Source organism: Chelonia mydas, chromosome 14 (genome assembly GCF_015237465.2).
Source record: "Chelonia mydas isolate rCheMyd1 chromosome 14, rCheMyd1.pri.v2, whole genome shotgun sequence".
Classification (NCBI taxonomy): Eukaryota; Metazoa; Chordata; order Testudines; family Cheloniidae; genus Chelonia; species Chelonia mydas.
The window spans coordinates 639,273-660,729 of NC_051254.2; the positions used below are offsets into that span (position 1 = coordinate 639,273).

General features: G+C 46.5%; 1 protein-coding gene and 1 long non-coding RNA gene across 2 annotated transcripts; one reads left to right on the forward strand and one right to left on the reverse strand.

Annotated features, from left to right (window-relative positions):
* Window positions 1-131: 131 nt before the first annotated feature.
* Window positions 132-20,908, reverse strand: LOC122462834. The gene is made up of 4 exons (XR_006285668.1): window positions 20,351-20,908; window positions 19,687-20,320; window positions 19,304-19,384; window positions 132-1,305 (listed from the first exon to the last, which is right to left on the reverse strand). It is a non-coding gene; the product is annotated as an uncharacterized LOC122462834 (long non-coding RNA).
* On the forward strand, window positions 3,748-6,366 carry MYADML2 (myeloid associated differentiation marker like 2). The gene has a single exon (XM_007063381.3). It carries the CDS (start codon window positions 4,201-4,203, stop codon window positions 5,107-5,109), a length of 909 nt encoding a protein of 302 aa, XP_007063443.2. The 5' UTR covers window positions 3,748-4,200; the 3' UTR covers window positions 5,110-6,366.
* Window positions 20,909-21,457: the final 549 nt, after the last annotated feature.

Here is a 21,457-nt window from a genome sequence, read left to right on the forward strand (position 1 = left end):
GGGTAAGTTGTTCCAAGGGTTAATTACTCTCACTGTTAACATTTTACACCTTATTTCAGTCAGTATTTGTCTAGCTTCAACTTCCAGTCACTGGTTCATTTTATACCTTTCTCTGGGGGACTGAAGAGCCCATTATTAAATATTGGTAGTTACAGACTGTAATCAAGTCATCCCTTAACTCTCTCTCTGTTAAGATAACTCCAATTACAGTCCTTGGGTCTACCGCTATAAGGCATGTTTTCTAATCCTTTAATCATTCTTGTGGCTCTTCTCTGAACGCTCTCTCCAATTTATCAACATCCTCCTCGAACAGTAGACACCAGGACTGGACACAGTATTCCAGCAGTGGTCACACTAGTGCCAAATTCAGAGGTAAAATATCCTGCCTACTCCTACTCCTGTTAGAAATCAGCCATGTCTACCAGTTTCACAATGAGAAAGTGTATAAGCTCAAGGGCCAGTTCTGGCCCCCTATATGCTGCACAGAAGGGATTTAAAGAAATCGCAACAGGCTGGGGAAGAATTTCTCTGGCACAAGAGCAGCATCCAGCCACCCTACTCTGATCCCATAGCATAATGTGTATGGGGAGATGTCCTGGGGAGGGAGTATCCAGGGTGTTGAGTGCTACGAAGATTCTGGGCTTCAATGCAGACTGCATAGGGCACCCATAAATTTGAATAGCTGTGGGGACTGCACTTGTCCCCAGCCAACCCAAGAGTTCAGGCAATGAAAATTGGCTCAAAGTCATCTTTGCTTCTCCTGGCCCTGAGCTCTCTCTCCTGTGAAACACAGGTGTCCCCTGATCTTCAAAAGAAGAGTAGTCTCTGTCCCCACTCTACTTACACTAAATGCCAGCTCAGAGAGACAGCTGGAGCCAGAAATACAGACAAGGTAATTAGAAATATAAGTGTAACAAAACAAGAGGTGCTCTGAACAGTTTTGAAAAATTCTATGCAGGGAAACACAAAACCTTTCTAATGTAAGAAATGTGATTCTCACAGAATAACAATGACACACAACATACATGTCTGGAACCAAAATAAATGTATAGAACTGGCTTCAGAAGCACCCCATCCAATGAATAACATCAAGAACTCTTGAAAACAAGAAGAGATGAAATAGAGTGCTTTCTCTGGACTCATGCCATACAAAACTTGAGTAACCACTCAATGGCACCAGTATACGAGACAAGTGACTAACCAGTACTCAGGAGGGGCATGACTCCAGTGTTGGGCTTCACCCCACAGATGGAACCTGGAGACCTATCAGCCATGAGTCTACCAAACAAAGCATAGTCCAATGGGCTGAAAAGAAAAAAAAACAGAAAATGAACAGCCAGGAAGAATGACAATCTGCTCCAGTGAAATTTAAAGAATGTTGTGATCAATGGTATAAAAAAATCTGAATTATAGGACACAAGACTGGAGTCCAGAGAAAGGACTCAGGGAAATCTTTATAGGAGAGAAAGGAATTAGGGAGCCTCTCAAAGAAAAAAATCATTCTTATTATTTATTTATACTGCTGTAGTGCCTAAAGTAAAAAGGGCCCAATCAGAATTGGCTCTGCACAGACACCTAGTAAGAGACAATCTCAGCATCTCTCACCTTTCTATATGACTTTATCTGATGGTAGTTTAGGCTGCATTCCAAGAAGTCAGGGCTTCATAGATGGTCATAGGCCACTCTGTTGTCATGATAAAATGTGGGAACTCCTGCTCTACAAGAGTTATATTTTGGGAGTTCACAGGCTTCATCAGGACAGCTTGTAAGTTCTTTCAACCAGTCAGTGCATTTTTACTGACTAGAACCCTAAACCTTAGTCAGATGGACTCTTGCAAGTGAACAGAGTCCCTCTGAAGTTCATGGAGCTTCATACACACACAAAGACCCACTTGCATAGATCCAATTGCAAACCAGGGCCTAGTTGTGCATACCTATTTAGAGCATGTTCAGTACATGCTAGCTCTTACTGAGGACTATGTCCAGGCCAAGCTTCACTTTCCAGCTATTCATTTTTTGGCTGTGGCAGGGTCTAAAAAAGTTGGGTGAGGACTTTTTGTATATTTTTATCTCTCTTCCATCACTCTGAAATTGCTGAAGGGGTTTTAAAATTTTCAAAAATTACAATACATAAAATATAATCCACCTTCGGGTAAAGACCAACCCTGGGGAAAAACATGCCAAAATGACTTTTTTGGAAAGTTCTGAGCCTTTGAGAATAGGGGATAAGAATATTACCATAATTACTGTGGGCACTTCAAGCACCTGGTCAATAGCTAAGACAAGGGGAGTCTGCAAAGGTAGGAGAACAAAAGTTAGTCCTATTTTGCCAATTGCAGTCCTTCCTGTCACCCAAAGCTCTAGGAACCTGCACTTTACTGTTAAAGTAAGAGAGAAAGGAAGGAGCAGGACAGGACACAGCAAGAGAGAGAGCAGCCAACCCATTTCTAAAGGTGTTCCCATACTAAAGGCTGACACTGGTGTCCAGGACAAAACAACAGCAATACCTTATACCCCCATATTGCTGTAGGGTTAACCCTTTCTGCTTTTCTGGGCTAAGACTAAAAATGCAGCTTATCTACCACCTGTTTCACTTTAAGGAAGTAAATAAAATACATATTCCTCCACTCCCTTACATCCAGTGCACAAACAAAACTTCAGTGAGACAAGAACCGGGCATGAAATTCCACAGATCAGAAAACCTCCATCCCAAGCCAAGAGGGCACACTAGATTCAGCATCCCAGTGATCAGTGAACCCCATCCTAGGGGTCAAAGACCTGCATGTGCTGGTAGGAGCCATTGAATATAATGTTCCAGAGATAAGAGAGCTGCTGGAGCCAAGCACAGAACAGAATCAGATCATAATAGCAATGGAAACATTTATCTCAGCCCCAGGAGGCTGCCCCTCAGGACCCTGGCCTACACCTAACTACTGTGATACAGAAGGAGACTGCTCAGTGGGAGGTATAGAAGCCCCAGGATGATCAGAGCCTTATTCCCTGTGGACTACGGAGAGGCGACTACAGGTTACTTAGAGCACCTGGAACCAATTGAGACTCTGCCAGAGACCTAATAAACCCCCCCTGGTTCAGTCAGACAGGAGAAGGGAAGGAGAGCTGACTGTAGTTTGGAGATGACTGGTGTTGACCAGAGGATCAAAGTACTGGGGCACGCAGACCCTGCCCAAGCAGGGCAGAGGGACTTCCCCAGCACAGAGGACCAAGAGAAACCCTGCCCAACAGGAAAGAGGGTAAGAAGTCTGCGAAACTGAAGGGGCTGAGACCGGAGTAGGAGGTGGACCTGGGTCCCTTCCCTGCTCCCCTTTTCTTCCCGTCCAGGGTACTAGTGGAGCTCAAGAACAGAGGCAGGGGCAGCACCCTGACCCACCACACCAAGGAAAAGCATGGGACCCACCACAATAGCATTGGCCATTTGCCAAACTACTCTAGTGCCCAATATCAAATGAAGCAAAATTAATTAGTCTCTGTTGTGCCATTGGGTCCACACACCCCTCCCTCCCACAGCTTCTGTGATCCCACCAGATCCATTACCCATCTGGTGCCATTGAATCTGCAACACCAAATTCCAGGTTCTGTGGTGTGGTAGGATCTGAGCACTCTCCCCAAGAGGATCTGAGACCTCCGCAGGGTCTGGGAATGCTGACAGACGGTCAGTGCTTAAATGACAAAACAGGCGGTAGAGGAAATGCAGGCTGTTAATCAGGAACCCCTGATGGAGTCCACAGTTTGAGTGTAACTAACACCAGCTCATCATAGTTTCAGGGGACAGAGTTCATTCCATTCCAGGACTATTAATATAGCCAACTATTTATACTGCTGCGTCCCTACAGCACTAAAGCAGAGCACTACAGCTGCAGAGCTAAAACGGAATAAAATGTCAACCACCAAGGAGAAAGCGATCATGCTAGAGACTGAAAGAAGAGACAGTGAAAAGACAGAGTAAGAGAATCTTCACAGATCCTGCCTGGTACCGCTGGGTTAGCTGATCTTCATAGCTCTCTGATATCTTCAGCCTGAAAACAGAACTAGTCAATAATCTTACTACAGGAAAATGAAGCTATTCTGAGAGGCTGCCAGAAATACACGCTCAGCGAAGATTCTGGCAGAGGGATAGAGAACTGAGCTAACCTGAAAGGAAGATTTGGGGTCTCCAACTGCCTTGTTACCTGCTCTGATCAGATGATGGAGAGCTCAGGAGGGCCGTATTTGAACACAGCAGCAGTGGCATCCCCGGTGGGAATAGCCCGTTTGTTGCAAGTGGCGTTTGGATGTACTACGTTCAGCCTGGTGGCCCATCAGGGGGGATTCAGTGCAGCCTATGGCACCTTCTGCATGTTCGTCTGGTGTTTCTGTTTTGCTGTCACCATCTTTATAATAACCTGTGAGTTCACTCGTCTCCACAGCTGCCTGAGCATCTCCTGGGGAAATTTCACAGCTGCTTTTGCCATGCTGGCCACACTCATGTCCATCACTGCGGCTGTGATCTACCCGCTCTATTTTGCCCAGTTTGGCTGTTATTCCATCAGTTGCAAGGTGAGAGATTTCCGCATAGCAGCCAGTGTCTTTGCAGGGCTCATGTTCATTGCTTATGCTGTGGAGGTGTTTCTAACCAGAGCCAAGCCAGGACAGGTGACCAACTACATGGCCACAGTATCTGGCCTCTTGAAAATTGTCCAGGCCTTTGTGGCCTGCATCATCTTTGGGGCACTGGTAAATGACAGTCAGTACACCAATTATGTGGCTACCCAATGGTGTGTGGCTGTCTATGGCTTCTGCTTTGTGGTGACAGTGGTGGTAGTGGCCTTCAATGTCACGGGAAGGACAGCAATGCTGCGGTGCCCCTTTGAGCGCTTTGTGGTCATTTACACATTCATGGCTGTCCTCATGTATGTGAGTGCAGCAGTGATCTGGCCAGTATTCTGCTTTGATAGTAAGTATGGGTCCCCATGGCGCCCCTACCAGTGCTCCCAGGGCAAATGCCCCTGGGACAGCCAACTGGTGATTGCTATATTTACTTATGTGAACCTGGTGCTTTACATTGTGGACTTGGCATACTCTCAACGCATCCGCTTTGTCTCACACCCTTAAATTCCAATGCTGCCCCTGCAAAGCCATCAGGGCTCAAGCAACAACAGAGTTGTTGGAGACAGGGGTTACAGAAAGTAGCTGCTGAGCCAGACATACCAATAAATGTAACAAACTTCAAGGTTAAGACTGGACCAGTAAATGAACAAGATGTAATGGGTGGACAGCAGATGAGTCTGGAAAGAAGACAACAACCTTTCTTACCCTTCAACATTTGCTTCATCCCTTCTGTATAGGGGAAAGGAATAGCATAGCAAACTGGATAGTATCCTTGCATCTCCACCAAACACCCTCTCTGGTCTCCTATAGCATGGCTCAGGATTTCAGGGTTACACCCAATGGAAACTGCTCTTCATCCAAAGGAATTCCCAGTCCAGCAAGAAACCAAAGCAGTTTGTTTTTATTCAGATACTTGTGCAGAATGTGTGTGAATCTAATAGGAGGTCAGATTAGAAGCCACAAATAAAAATGACACATTGTCAAAAGTAACTGTGTTTAACTGGAAATAAAGTCACAGGGTAACCTTACAATGCAGATCCATACACGCCCACCTTCCCCTCCCCAGATACAGACTCCCCAACGTTACCTTTCCCACCAAAAATACACCAGCAGACACTCCTCTTCTATTTCCCCCCCAACACAGATTTCTATGCATACCTTCCCCCCGCTCCCAAAAAAGCACAGCCTATGGTTTATATTGTAATGTATAAAGTGTGCGCTAACATAACTTAGGGTGGATGTACAAAATCTAATAGTCAAGTCCACTGAGCACCATGTTCTGTACCAGGGTCTCTAAAGATCCCAGCTGTGTTCTCTCTCTCAGAAGAAGGTGCAATCTGGAAGGAAGGAACCATTTCACAGTGTCTCAATGTATATCATGGAGTTTGGGCAGCTAAAGAAAAACTATATGGGAGATGTTGGGTGATTCTGCTGCTCTCTCTCCAGGTTAGAAGCAACCATTTTGGCTACGAACCCCAGGGACAAGCTTTATCAAGCCCAAGACAGAGAGCTGCTCCCACAGTCAAACAAGAAAATGCATGAAAGACCTTTCCCAAAAGGGTTTTCACCACACTAGGGAGCAATAGACAAAAGCCTTCCAGGGGATTTTCCTCCTGCACAGATTCCCATCTTGGACAGGAGCTCTAAAAGAGAATGAGTGGCTCTATCGGAAGGCACCCAGCTACATGGAGCCAGCCAGCTCAATGGGACAGTAGTAATAGAAAGAGACCAAAACTATGTAGTGTGACAGTACCAGATAACTAGGGGTGTTTTATGGATTGCATGAATAAAACGTCAAATGTGGAAGTGCATTTATCTCACTTAATTAAAAGTGGACAAAAGTAGTCATGGTACAAAACTATTCAAAGAAATATTCAATTGGTATTATATTTTTAACTCTATCACCCACCAAATAAAAAAAAGTTGTCCACACCCCATCTAGTCTAGGTTTTACTGAAAGTATTTAAGTATGTTTCTTTTGTTGTTGTTTATTGGATGGACTTGGCCCACATGCTGGGAAAGGTGTGGAACTCTCTACAGGAATTATTGGCTTGCTTTGTAAAAAGTGCAAGTGAAAAAGGGACTGTCTCTTTAAGACAACATGTCTTTGAGGAATCTGCAGTGGATATAAAAGGCCTGGCAGGAGCCCAGGGAGTTGGTCACCAGTAACAGGTGTCCAGCAAGCAGGCGCTGTTTATTGCTGGAGATGACATCACTAAGTGCTGTGTGCAGTGAGGCCTGAGTGCAGAGGCACCTGTGACACTCTGTACCTCGGGGGAACACCCTTCACCCCCATGTTCATGTTTATAAAATGACTGTGTGGTATCCAATTCAAAGTTTGTCATGTTGGGTGTCTTCGGAAGGCCCATAATGCACTGAGCATGGTTGTTATAGTGATGTTATAGTAATTGTTACCGTAATGTTATAGTAAGGTTACAGGTTATAATTTCACGTATATAGTTATGAGGCTGAAAATGTATCCTCATGGCTTAAAGCAAGCCCACGCAAAAACTCTCCAAGAACAGAGAGGCAGTTCACACCTCCTCAGGGCAAGGATGAGACAAACCCAGCCCAGCCTCACAGGAACAATGGACACTGGCTTAGGCAGCAACAAAAGAATCTGTTAGACCCTCGAGGGAGTCACCCCCTTCCTTTGGGCAGTTTGGGACTGTGATGAGGTAATGTTCACCTGACTCTGAAGGAGGGGGGCAAAGCCAAGAGGAAAGAAAGGACATGATAAAAGGGAGAGATATTTTGCCATGCTCTCTCTCTTCCACCTACATCTACAGACACCACCACCAAGCAACTGAAATGCTGATCAAAGAGGAGAGCCTGACTGAAAAGTAACCAACCAGCCTGTGGTGAGAAGCATCTAAGTTTTTAAGGACACTGAAAGTGTTAAGATCAGCTTAGAATGTGTTTTGCTTTTATTTCATTTGACCAAATCTGACTTGTTATGCTTTGACTTATAATCACTTAAATCTACCTTTATAGTTAATAAATCTGTTCGTTTATTCTACCTTAAACAGCGCATTTGGTTTGCAGTGTCAGAGACTCCCCTTGGGAGAACAAGCCTGGTACATATCAATTTCTTTGTTAAACTGATGAATTTATATAAGCTTGCAGTGTCAAGCAGGCATAACTGGACACTGCAAGACAGAAATTCCCAGGGTTGTGTCTGGGACCAAAGATATTGACTAGCATCATTCGCTTGCAAGTAGCTGGGAGCAGCTTACATGCCAGAGGCTGTGTGTGAACAGCCCAGGAGTGGGGGTTCTCACAGCAGAGCAAGGTCAGGCTGGCTCCCAGAATCAAGGATTGGAATGGCCTAGCAGATCACTGGTCCAGATAACACCAGAAGGGAACGTCACAGCGCTGACTTCCCCAGTTACGGGGGGTACTCGACCCCTGCTCCACCCCAGGCCCTGCCCCCATTCCACCTCTTCCCACCTCCATCCTGCCTCTTCCTGCCTGCTCCACCCCCTCCCTCACTTCTTCCTGCCCCTGCTTCTTCTTCCTAGCTTCCTGAATGCTGCTGATCAGCGGCCGGCAGGAGGTGCTGGGGGTGGAGAGGAGCTGATCTGTGGGGCTGCCAGTGGATGCTGAGCACCCACTATTTTTTTTTCTGTGGGCGCTCCAGCCGTGGAGCGCCCACAGAGTCAGCAGCTATGGCTGACTGGAGTCTCCTTCCCTGGTTAAATTTCTTTGGTTGGCTGTATTTTTGTTGTTTGTCTTTTTGCTCTGAGGATTCTGTACCACTCTGAACTAATTACCTGGGACTTGGAAAAATCTGCCAATGATACAAAATGATGTGTATTATAGGAGACTAAAGTCTTGTCTACACTACAAATGTTTTGCCAGTATAGCCACTGTATATTGGCAGAGCCCCCTAGTGTAGACAGTGTATGCTGACAGAAGTTTTTCTGTCTGCACAGTAACACCACCTTCCTGAATATTAGCTGTGCTAATAAAAGCTCTGTTCTGTCAGCATAGCTGTGTCTACATTGGGGGTTTTGCTAGGATCACTATGTCCACTATGGACTCCATGTTTTCACACCACTGACTGATATAGATACGCTGACAAAACTTGGCAGTGTAGATATGGCCTAAGGACAGTAAGGAACTGCAGAAAGGTCCAGCAGAATGAGGTATCTGAGCAGCAGGAAAGCAGGTGAAATTCAGTGTCTTGTATAGACACAGAAAGTTGCAACTTCAACTCAGACACAGTGCTGGGGCCTAAATAAGGTCACGTCTTAGGAACAATCTAGGTATTGTGCACTGATCGGTGACAATGTCTGCGCAGCTGTGGCCATCAAAAGAGCAAATAAGATGTTAAGAAGAAGCGTGATTGATGTGAGTATGCTTGGTGGTGAATGTGGATCTGGATGCTAATGTATTTTTCTGTGTAGGGTTTCTGAGGTGGTGTGTTGCAATGCTGGGCAGAAGACTTTTAGCACATGTCTAGTCAAAACTGTAGAAAGTTCTCTCAATGTACAGAAGTCCCAGCTTTGGCTGCTTCTGCTCCTACCAGCTGGTGTCTCCAGCTGGCTCCTCTCTCCAGTTTTCTACCAAGGCAACATAGAGACAGGGATGCACCACCTGGATGCTAGTGCCTCCAGAGTGAAGTGGGGGGGTCACCCCTGCACAGTTCTGGTTCCAGGGTATGCTGGGGCAAGGAGGAGTGGGAGAGGAGATATGGCTCAGCCTGGGCCCCACTTTATCCCCTCCCCCCATAATGCCATTGTGCCCAGACCTCAGTCCAATTGTGGGAGAATTGTGAAATTACCCCTTAGTCTCCTATAATACCTGTCTTACCGCAAGACAGGTATGAGCAAAAGCCCTAATGCCTGATGGTGTGCACTCAGAGACACTAGGAAAGGGAAGGAGGTGCAAGTAGCCCCGTAGCCTTGACAAGAAAGGAGACTAATCTGGAACCCATGACACCCATTTGATTAATCTAAGGGGAATCCTCACCAGGGACAGTACATTTAGATTTAGCTGCCTCATCTGCCAGCCAGAAAAGGGGAACAAAAATAATTAGAGGCATCCATGTAGGAGAGGAGGGGGAGAATCCATACAGAAACTGGACATTTATATTGATGAGAATATTCAGTTATTAACACCTCAACTGCTAGAAGAGGGCCTCATCCTCCCTGATTGAACTAACCTCGTTATCCCTAGCCTGATTCTTGCTTGCATATTTATACCTGCCTCTGGAAATTTCCACTACATGCATCTGACGAAGTGGGTATTCACCCACAAAAGTTTATGCTCCAATACGTCTGTTAGTCTATAAGATGCTACAGTACTCTTTGCCGCTTTTACAGATCCAGACTAACAGGGCTACCCCTCTGATACAGTTATTAACTGTAACACATTTTGGCAGAGATATTAACTTTCACCCTTCAGGGTTTGAAACAATCTCTAAATATAATTGTAAGGCCTCTCTTTAAACAGGGGTGTAGTTCTGATTTTTTTAAGTGCAGGTACTCCACCCCCAATGATGTGACCCTACCCTGCAAGCCCCTCACAGCATGTTCCTGTATAATGGCCTCACATCTGCCTAATGTGAGATATTCTTACCTAATTCTTGCACCTTCTTCTAAAACAGAGGTTCTCAAAACTGTGGGGAAGGCCTCACTGGAGAGGTGTGTGTGTGCAAAATATATTCTGTGAGGGCATGAGAAGCTTTAGGGAAAAAAAACAAACTTTACTGGGCATATTTTACCCACACCAATAAATAATTAGCAAAGTTGATTTCTCCAGACATAACAGATCCTCAGATAGCACTGTGCAGTTGACTCCAGATGGTGCTGTGTATTTTGACAGATTTCTGTTAAGCTTGCATAGCATTATACAAAATTGTTGCCATCTGTATGTTAATCCGTTTGCTACGACGCAGTGCGCACAGTTAATTCTAAGCATCGACCACAATCGCAGTTTTGCTTTTGCTCTTATGACAATGCACTGTTGGTTCTGTTTGAATCAATGCCTTGCTGTTTTTAATATTTAGTGAAAATTGCTTTTTTTTCCTTCTTCTTTAATTGGTATATATACCTGCCTGGCAAGGATATATGTATTACATAAACTACTATGGACACAAAGAAGCGGGGGCATGATCAAATAAGTTTGAGAACCACTGCTCTAAAGCATCTTTTGTTGCCACTGTCAGGGATGGAATGCTGGACTAGATGGGCTGCAGGTCTGATCCACTATGGCAATTTCTATACAGTTCCATCCAAAGCTAAATTGAAAACACCAGGGATCAAATTCAGTCCTTGTGGAGCTTCATCTATTCTGCCATAACAGAATTTGGTCCAAAGACTCTTTAATTTGTTAAGAAGAAGAAGAGTAAGAGGGAGTAGCAGAAAAACTGCACTTACTCCTTACTGACCTAAAAGAAATAACCTGATGTTTCTCCTGTGTTTTATTTGGGCAGTGTAATGGGTTTTAGGACCCTTTAGAGAGATCCAGAGCTCTTATAGATTCATATATTTTTAAAGCCAGACAGGACCATTATGACAGGGTAACAAACCTTGTGGATAGGGAGGAAGCACTGGATGTGGTATATCTTGACTTTAGTAAGGCTTTTGATACTGTCTCGCATGACCTTCTCATAAACAAACTAGGGAAATACAACCAAGATGGAGTTACTGTAATGTGGGTACATAACTGGTTGGAAAACAGTTCCCAGAGAGTAGTTATGTGCGGTTCACAGTCAAGCTGGAAGGGCATATCAAGTGGGATCTCGCAGGGATCAGTTCTGGGTCCCGTTCTGTTCAATATCTTAATCGATGATTTAGATCAGCGGTTCTCAAACTGTGGGTCGGGACCCCATTTTAATGGGGTCACCAGGGCGCTCTTAGACTTGCTGGGGCCCAAAGCCAAAGCCTGAACCCCACTGCCTGGGGCCAAGGCTGAAGCCCGAGCCCCACTGCCTGGGGTCGAAGTCGAAGCCTCAGTGGTGGAGCTCAGGTTACAGGGCCCCTGCCTGGGGCTGAAGCCTTTGGGCTTCAGCTTTGGCCCCCCCGATCTCAAGACAGTGTGAATCAGGCTTTACCCCCACCCATGGGGGGGCTTGGGTGAGCTCTGGCTTTGGTCTCTCCTCCTGGGGTCGTATAGTAATTTTTGTTGTCAGAATGGGGTTGCGGTGCAATGAAGTTTGAGAACCGCTGGTTTAGATAATGGCATACAGCGAACATTTATAAAGTTTGAAGATGACACCAAGCTGGGAGGGGTTGCAAGTGCTTGGAGGACAGGATTAAAATTCAAAATGATCTAGACAAACTGGAGAAATGGTCTGAAGTAAACAGGATGAAATTCAATAAGGACAAATGCAAAGTACTCCACTTAGGAAGGAACAATCAGTTGCACACATAAAAAACTGGAAATGACTGCCTAGGAAGGAGTACTGCAGAAAGGGATCTGGGGGTCATAGTGGATCACAAGCTAAATATGAGTCAACCATGTAACACTATTGCAAAAAAAGCAAACATCATTCTGGGATGCATTAGCAGGAATGTTGTAAGCAAGATACAGACACGAAGTAAATCTTCCATTTTACTCCATGCTGATTAGGCCTCAACTGGAGTATTGTGTCCAGTTCTGGGTGCCACGTTTCAGGAAAGATATGGACAAAGTCCAGAGAACAGCAAAAAAAAAAAGAGCTAGAAGCATGACCTATGAAGGAAGATTTAAAAAGTGGGTTTGTTAGTCTGGAGAAGAGAAGACTGAGGGGGGGGACATAACAGTTTTCCAGTACATAAAAGGTTGTTACAAGGAGGAGGGAGAAAAACTGTTCTCTTCAACCTCTGAAGATAGGACAAGAAGCAATGGGCTTAAATTGCAAAAAGGGCAGTTTAGGTTGGACACTGGGAAAAACTTCCTAACGGTCAGGGTAGTTAAGCACTGGAATAAATTGCGTAGCAAGGTTATGGAATCTCCATTATTGAAGATTTTTAAGAGCAGGTTAGACAAATGCCTGTCAGGGATGGTCTAGACAATACCAGCCTTGAGTGCAGAGGTCTGGACTAGAAGACCTCTCAAGGTTCCTTCCAGTCCTGCACATCTATGATCATCTCCTCTGATGTCCCATGTAACAGGCTTGGGGTGGGAACATGTGAAACAGTATCCCTGCACTTTGGACCTTGCACACACTATACATGCAAGGTCATACTGCTTGGAGGCCACTTTATACAGGAACATGCTGCGAGAAGCTGGCAAGAGGGGGTCACGTCCATGGGAGCAGCAGAGTGCCTGCACTTAAAAAAAATAAGAACTACACCCCTGTTTGAACAGAGGCCTTACACTTGCACCCAATAATTCCTTCATCCAACTTATAACTTCTAGCTGACCTACAGCACATATTTTAGAAAGACACATAGTCTTGAAGTAAAGACTTTTCCCTGATTAGGTACTTACAGATCATAATTAAGTCACTTCTTAACCTCCTCTTGGATAAACTAAGTAAAATGATCTTCTTTAGTCTCTTACTGCAAGGCAGGTTCTTCCCAGATTTCAAATCATTTTTGACTCTTCTGATCGTTCCCCCGATGTCAGGTGTTAGGACCCTGTACAGAAATGCAATTATTTCTTCTGACACATCCTTGCGGGCAGACCAAACAGGTCCTATTGGCTCCTGACCAGGGATATGCTAAGGTTTCAGTGGCTGTCTGAAGAAAGGAGGGACTCTGACTGAGACCCTGCAAAGCAAATCCTGAGGAGCATCCAAACTCAGGAGAAAGATTGAGCTCAGGTTTATGTTTTATTATAAGTTAAGAAACAATAAAAACGAAACCCCATGAAAGAGGAAAGTAAGTCTGTGTATGAGAGAGAGATGGAACACTGCCGAGGCTTTGCAGGGGGAGGAGCAGACATCGGTTTACCTGGCGTCGGAGCAGCGCAGTAGCGTAGCTAGGGGGGAGCGGGACAGCAGCTGCTCCCCCACCGAGCAGAAGTGGCGCCTTTTTAAATTACTTGACGCCTTTAAAATTTTTACTCACCCGGCGGTGCTCCGGGTCTTCAGCAGCCCTTCGGTGTCAGGTCCTTCACTTGCTCCGGTCTTCGGCGGCATTGCAGTGGTGGGGGGAGGGTCCTTCAGTGCCGAAGACCAGAGCGAAGGACCCGATGCCGAAGTGCTGCTGAAGACCCGGAGCGCCGCCGAGTGAGTACTAGGGGGTGGTGCCTTTTTTTTATCTCCACTCCCCCTGTTTTCTCCACCTGGCTGTGCCACTGGAGCAGCAGAGCTGCTGGCCAGAGTGGTCAACTAGGCACTATGGGATATCCGCTGGAGGCTAAAAGCTGTGTAAACAGGAAGGATGAGTCTTCACTTGAACATCACCACAAAAGTATCACTGGTAAGAACTGTACGCCTCTTGTGGAGGTGGTTTTCTGTTTGCGGAAAAAGTAATTGGCAAGTGTAGACGCTCCAGCGTTTTTCGCAAAACAAAGCAACTTTTTGCGCTTTAAAGGGCAAGTGTAGACATGCCCGTAGGCTCTCTCTTTTTCTCCTGCCTTGGTCTTTTGTGCAGAGGCTCAGTAGTGGAAAAAATTTCTCTAGTACGTTTATTAAGGTTTACCATGACTCAGTTTCCACACAAGAATTTCTTTATTAGTCCAAAGGCCACTTGATGTTGGCAGAGGCGCCAACTCCATGGGTGCTCCGGGGCTGGAGCACCCATGGGGAAAAATTGGTGAGTGCTCTGCACCCACCTGCAGCTCCCCGCCCCTCCACCCCAGTTCACCTGCGCCTCTGCTCCGCCTCTGCCTCCTCAGTGAGCGCACTGCATGCCCACTTTTTCCCCCTCCCTCCCAGCGCTTGCTGCCACGAAACAGCTGTTTCCAATAGGGGCAGGGAGGGGGAGGAGTTGGGGCGGGGACTTTGGGGGAAGGGGTTGGAAGGCGGGCGGGGGGGCATGGGCACCCACCAGCGCCATGAGAAGTTGGCGCCTATCAATGTTGGTCATGTCCAAAAAAGCAATACAAACAAATACACCCATATTCGATATCTTACCAACAATACAATTACAAGCATACCAAATACTCACAACAGAATCAAGCTCAAGAAATACCATCTCTTCATGGTGAGACTCCAGAGGAGTAAGGAAAAGCTCTGACAAAGAATAAGAAATATAAGAACATAAGAATGGCCACACTGGGTCAGACCAAAGGTCCATCCAGCCCAGTATCCTGTCTGCTGACAGTGGCCAATGCCAGGTGCCCCAGAGGGAGTGAACCTAACAGGTAATGATCAAGTGATGTCTCCTCTGCCATCCATCTCCACTCCCTGATAAACAGAGGCCAGGGACACCATTCCTTATATCCCTAAACAATTTGTCTTTTTATACACTATAATAAACAAGTGATGGTTATCAGACCTTAGCCAAAACCAGAGGAGGCAGTTTTAGGGCTGCGCACTAGAGATGTAAAATATTAAATGGTAACCGATAAGAATTAGTCTTACCATTAATATATTGCAGTTAATGTTTAAAACAGATGTGCAGCCTTGACCCTGGACCCCTGCTGTGTGGAGCTGAGCGGCAGCCCTGACCCCAGACCTCTGCCGTGCAGCAGCCCCAGACCCCTAGCCCCACCATGTGTCTGTCCCGACCCCCGTCATGCTAACAAACATTTGACCGACAAAATTTTAATAGTTTAAATGGGTACTTTTTAAAACGATATTTACATCCCTACTGTGCATGCTGTCCTTTTGCCCAGTTCAGATAATATTAATGGCAGGCCCCCTTTTCAAGGCCTTCTTATCTAATTTTGCCATATTTTTTTCCCCAACCACTGGACTAAGCATTTCTTTTTAAACAAACCATATACTGTATAAGCAATTATTTACGGCACCCGGTGCCCAGTTAACTATGTTTTCTTTATTCTCATTACCTCAACCCAAACCTTAAATAAGATAACACTGGTATTTCAAGAATCTCTACAAGTTTAACACGAACAACTCTTCTATCTCATGATTTCATTCTTTTTGGTCACATGCTTTGGATCTATTCCTCATGCTAATATACAAACAATTTTAAAAAACAGTTCACTGAGGCCCTGTGTAGGCCTATATCCTACACTCTTCCTCAAATGAATCTGAGATCAGTGCCACTGACTTCCAGGGATGGCCTCAATTGTGCTGAGAAGCTGTCACTTGCCACAGCCCTCATTTTCAATGGTGAAGTTGCCCCGCTGATCTTACTAGAAGGATGGGTCGGCACAAACATGGGCAGCATTGACAGAGTCCAAATCTCAATTGTACTGGCTGACTCAAGCTCTCCCCCTCCCCCTGCCAAAGCATTCCATGGCATATTTGGGCCAGACTTACAGGAGTTGACTTCAAGAGCCCCAAGCAGGGCTTGGAGGCAATCGCCATCTTTCTGCAGTGCTCAGGTGGAACCTGTTGATGTATCTGGCTCCTCTATGCATAACACTTGACTCCAAGGCATATGAGGGAATAAACATGGTTAGTCTCCAATGATGTTCAGGGGAACTGACAGAGTTCAGAGGGGTTGAGTAGCCTTCCTTCTATTTTAGACGCTATACATACCAAGGTAAGAGAAGAAAAACTGGTCTGTTGAGAGAAGAGTTGGAGCGATAGAGAAACAAGCACCAAAAGAGGTACCAAGGTACACTACTAAGTAATTTGACACTGAAATTGTGGAGCAGGCACTGGGATGCTGAATAGTCTTAGAGCTGCCTAATAAAGTCTGTGGCACCAAAAGGCCATATCTCAGGCACGGGTGTGCTGAGAACAATTCTGGGGCCAGAGCAGCACTGCACTGGCAAGTAGAAGCACCAACACAAAGAGGAAAGCACCCATTAATGAAGAAAGAACTAGCATGAAAGTGCCAAAATAGAGCATGGCACCAAAATAATAGTGACATCAGAAACACCATACATTGAGCCAGGGCATTTTCAGAATCAACTATAAACATCACCCGAACACTTCACATTGAAAGAAGAGGAGCAACCAGGCATCAACACAATAAAGATTAATTTAAAATAAAAGAATTAGCAATAGCAGATTAATTAAGAATTGGAGAGTAGAAGCTTTTACAGACACATATAGTACATATTTTACAAACAGATAAGCCAAATTAGGGTTAAAAACATGATTTTTCTCTCAAAATTCTTTCCTGAAATTGTGTTGGATAAAACATGTTTCATAGGACTGACAGGCAGGATGGTTTGTACAAAGAGTTAACAGGTTTTACAACACATGCACTTCCTTCATCTCTGTTTCCCTTATATAGGTCTCACCTTTCCACATGCAGCCACATTCTAACGAACTGACAGTTGAGTAAAAAGATTCCACTAGATTAAAATATTCCCAGAATGTGGAGAATGAACACATGGCAGGCTGACTCCTAAATTGCCTCTGCCCAACTCAGAAAACTAACACAGTGTGCTGAGACATTCCTAGCTGTTTTCAGCCCTGTGCTGAGTAACTGCAAATCTCCACAGCTGTTTTCTATTCATCCTGAAGAAACTCCCAGAGATGAGGCAAATTTAAGGGGGAGACTTTTAAAAGAGCTCACATTATCTGGGTGCCTCTATGGGTGCTGAGTTCTTTTGAAAATCTGATCCTTTGTTTCTGTGAAATAAAATCCAGATCCCACTGTGACACTCTGTACTTCGGGAGAACACCTAACACCCCCATGTTCATCCTTATAATATGATTGTGTGGTATTTAATGCAAAGTTTGTCATGTCGGCTGTCTTCGGAAGGCTCATGATGTACTGAGCATTGTTGTCATAGTGATGTTATAGTAATTGTTACAGTAATGGTATAGTAATGTTATAGGTTATAATTTCATGTATATAGTTATGAGGCTGAAAATGTATCCTCATGGCTTAAAGCAAGCCCAGACAAAAACTCTCCAGAAGCAGAGGGGCAGTTCACACCTCATCAGGACATGTATGGGACAAACCCAGCCCAACCTCACAGGAACAAAGGATGCTGGCCTAGGCAACAACAAAAGGATCTGTTGGACTCTCAAGTGAGTCACCCCCACTTCCATTGGTCAGCTTGGCACAACAATGAGTTAATGCTCACCTGACTCTGAAGGGGGTGGGCAAAGCCAAGAGGGAAGAAAGGACATGATAAAAGGGAGAGACTTTGCCATGCTCTTCCACTCTCTTCCACCACATCTACAGACACCACACCAAGTGACTGAAGTGCTGATCAAAGGGGAGAGCCTGGCTGAAGAGCAACCAGCCAGCCTGTGCTGAGAAGCATATAAATTTGTAAGGGCATTGAAAGTGTTAAGATCAGCTTAGAATGTGTTTTGCTTTTATTTCATTTGACCAAATCTGACTTATGTGTTGACTTATATTCACTTAAAATCTGTCTTTATAATTAATAAATGTTTGTTTATTCTACCTGAAGCAGTGCGTTTGGTTTGAAGCGTGTCAGAGACTCCCCTTGGGATTACAAGCCCAGTACATATCAATTTCTTTGTTAAATTGACTAACTCATATAAGCTTGCAGTGTCCAGTGGGCATAAATGGACACTGCAAGACGGAAGTTCCTAGGGTTGTGTCTGGGACCAGAGATATTGGCTAGTGTCATTCGGTTGCACAATCGAAGGAGCAGCTTACTTGCTAGAGGCTGTGCATTAACAGCCCAGGAGTGGGGGTTCTTACAGCAGAGCAGGGTAAGACTGGCTCCCAGAGTCAAGGACTGGAGTAACCTAGCAGAGCACCAGTCCAGATAACACCAGAAGGGAACATCACACCCGCCCCTACACTTCCCTCCTATTTCAATACATGCACAATCTAGTCACAGGCCAGGAAGTGATAGAGTCCAGGACCAAGAGGTACAGTATTCATGCAGTTTTATGAAATGCTGTAATTAACAGGACTTGATTTCCACAATCTGGCAATTGTCCAGATTTGCCAGTCTACATGAGCAAATACAAAAACAGCTTAATCTCGATGGTCCTCTTCATCCAAGTGAGCTCAAGGTGATGTTACGGACCAAACACTCTTCCATTTCAGAGAATGTTTATTCCATTTTCACTTACCAACTTGAAGCACCATGCTACTCACCTCCAGGCCAATACAGAATCCCTTCCCCTCCCAACTCTTTCCCCTGAGGGATGGACAGCAGGAGGCTCAAGAACTGTGTGTGTGGGTAAGTGGGAAGGCAAATGGAAGCTGCAGTCAGCTGAGCTTTACAAGGGGTAATTGGTTAAGAATGCAAAACTCATTGTATTTTATATAATCCACATAGTTCAATCTGATATCCTGCCTCTGACAGTGGCCAATGTTGGATGCTTCAAAAAAAGGCACAAGCCTTTTATGATGACCCAAATATACAATACTATCCTTTTTTGGGGGGTGTCAGGGGTGTGGGGAGGTTCTTCTTCTCTTGACCCTAACCAAGCTGGTGATCAACTCATTCCATGGTGCGTGGGGTTTGAAAGCCACTGTATTGTCATCCTCAGTTGTGAGATACTTATATGTGTAATGGCCTCCCTGAACTGATCCATAAGGACACGACCCCTACCTTCTTCAAATCCCTCAAGACCCACCTATGCTGTGAGACCAATTTACCTCTTCCTATATGCTAGTAGAGCACCCAGCGCAATGCTGCAATACATGTAACAAATAATAATATTGTGACATTCCAACTGGGCTCACTACAGGTGTTATACTTAGTCATATACATGTCTAATTGTATTTCGTAAACTTACCTAGCTCTTTGTCTCATCAATGCTGTGGGCTGCATTCTCTAATCTGGTGCCTCATCAGATTTGCCCCTTGCCAGTCTATTCCTGTTAAATATAAATCATGTTAATGTCAGCATTGCAAGTTCTATTTTACATAAACACAGAGAGGGTCTCTCAAGCATATAGAGCAAGGGTTCTCAAACTGGGGGTTGGGACCTCTCAGGGGGTCATGAGGTCATTACATGCAGGATCGCGAGCTGTCAGCCTCCACCCCAAACCCCGCTTTGCCTCCAGCATTTATAATGGTGTTAAATATATTAAAAAGTGTTTTTAATTTATAATGGGGGGGTCGCACTCGGAAGCTTGGTATGTGAAAGGGGTCACAAGTACAAAAGTTTGAGACTCACTGATATAGAGGGCACTGCATATAAGTGACAGGACCTGGGTGGATGAGTAGCAGGTTCCTTCTCCTGATCTGGCGTGGTCAGAACAACTTTCAGGATCAGATAAAAGCCGCCTTATTGGTATAGTAAATCCCTGGATTTCAGCAGGTGATGGGGGTATCCATGGTGATGATACTGCTATATGCACTGACGATGCTTCTGGCACCAGCTCCCTGCCAACCAAAGTTGCCGAAGTGCTCCCAAGAAAAGTAATGTCCAAACAGGGTGGCAACAACATCCTTTCAAAACTGGCTAATCACAACGAATTCCCCAGTGCCCATATATGAGATGACATGAGTCCTGCTATGGGCCCTTCCCCTTGTCATAGTAAGAGGCTGATCTGCTGCTCTGACAGTTTGTAGCCACCCTATGTTTACGCTCACCTGATCCTGGGTCTGCCTAATGGCTGACCTTGTCCCTGGCATATATTACAGTATCATCCCCATATCTGTGTTCAACTGTCAATCTAGACCCGGGGTGCTCTGAGCTAGGCCCTCCCTATCTCTGTCCAGACCTGAAGGGCTCTGAGCCAGGCTCTCCTGACATCCGTCCAGACCTGAGGGGCTCTGAGCCAGGCCCGCCCTACGTCCGTCCAGACCTGAGGGGCTCTAAGCCAGTCTGTCCAGACCTGAGGGGCTCTGAGCCAGGCTCTCCCTGCGTCCGTCCAGACCTGAGGGGCTCTGAGCCAGGCCCGCCCTACGTCCGTCCAGACCTGAGGGGCTCTGAGCCAGGCCCGCCCTACGTCCGTCCAGACCTGAGGGGCTCTGAGCCAGGCCCGCCCTATGTCCGTCCAGACCTGAGGGGCTCTGAGCCAGTCTGTCCAGACCTGAGGGGCTCTGAGCGAGGCTCTCCCTGCGTCCGTCCAGACCTGAGGGGCTCTGAGCCAGTCCGTCCGGACCCGAGGGGCTCCGGGCCAGGCCCGCCCTGCGTCCGTCCGGACCGGAGGGGCTCCGGGCCAGGCCCGCCCTGCGTCCGTCCGGACCGGAGGGGCTCCGGGCCAGGCCCGCCCTGCGTCCGTCCGGACCCGAGGGGCTCCGGGCCAGGCCCGCCCTGCGTCCGTCCGGACCCGAGGGGCTCCGGGCCAGGCCCGCCCTGCGTCCGTCCGGACCCGAGGGGCTCCGGGCCAGGCCCGCCCTGCGTCCGTCCGGACCCGAGGGGCTCCGGGCCAGGCCCGCCCTGCGTCCGTCCGGACCCGAGGGGCTCTGGGCCAGGCTCTCCCTGCGTCTGTCCGGACCCGAGGGGCTCTGGGCCAGGCCCGCCCTGCGTCTGTCTGGACCTGAGGGGCTCTGGCCTGGGTCCCCCTGAGTGTATGTCTGGAGGCAGAGCCCCCATGAGTATCCGTTCGTCTACTGAGGTGAGAAGCCGCCACTGACCCGCCCTGCGCGCGCTCTGCGAGACTCTAGCTAGGGCGGGAGGCGAACCTAGAACGTTCCAGAACCTGTTGTCACTATTAACAATGAGCTGGTCCCCTCTGTCCCCTGAAACTACAATTCCCAGAAGGCAACGTGCGCCCAGACTACCGCACCCCATAGGCAGCTCGGGCCCTACGTCAGAATAGCTAGAGCATTGCATGCCGGGACATAATGGCCGTCAGGAGCGTTGAGCCCTTGCGGCACTCGTAGGCAGCGAATGATGCAATCGCAAACACAGGTTGCTCCAACAGTTGGCGAGGGCCGAGAGGTGACCCCGCCTCGTCTTTCTGATTGGTTGAGGTTCCGGCGAGACCCCACCCCCT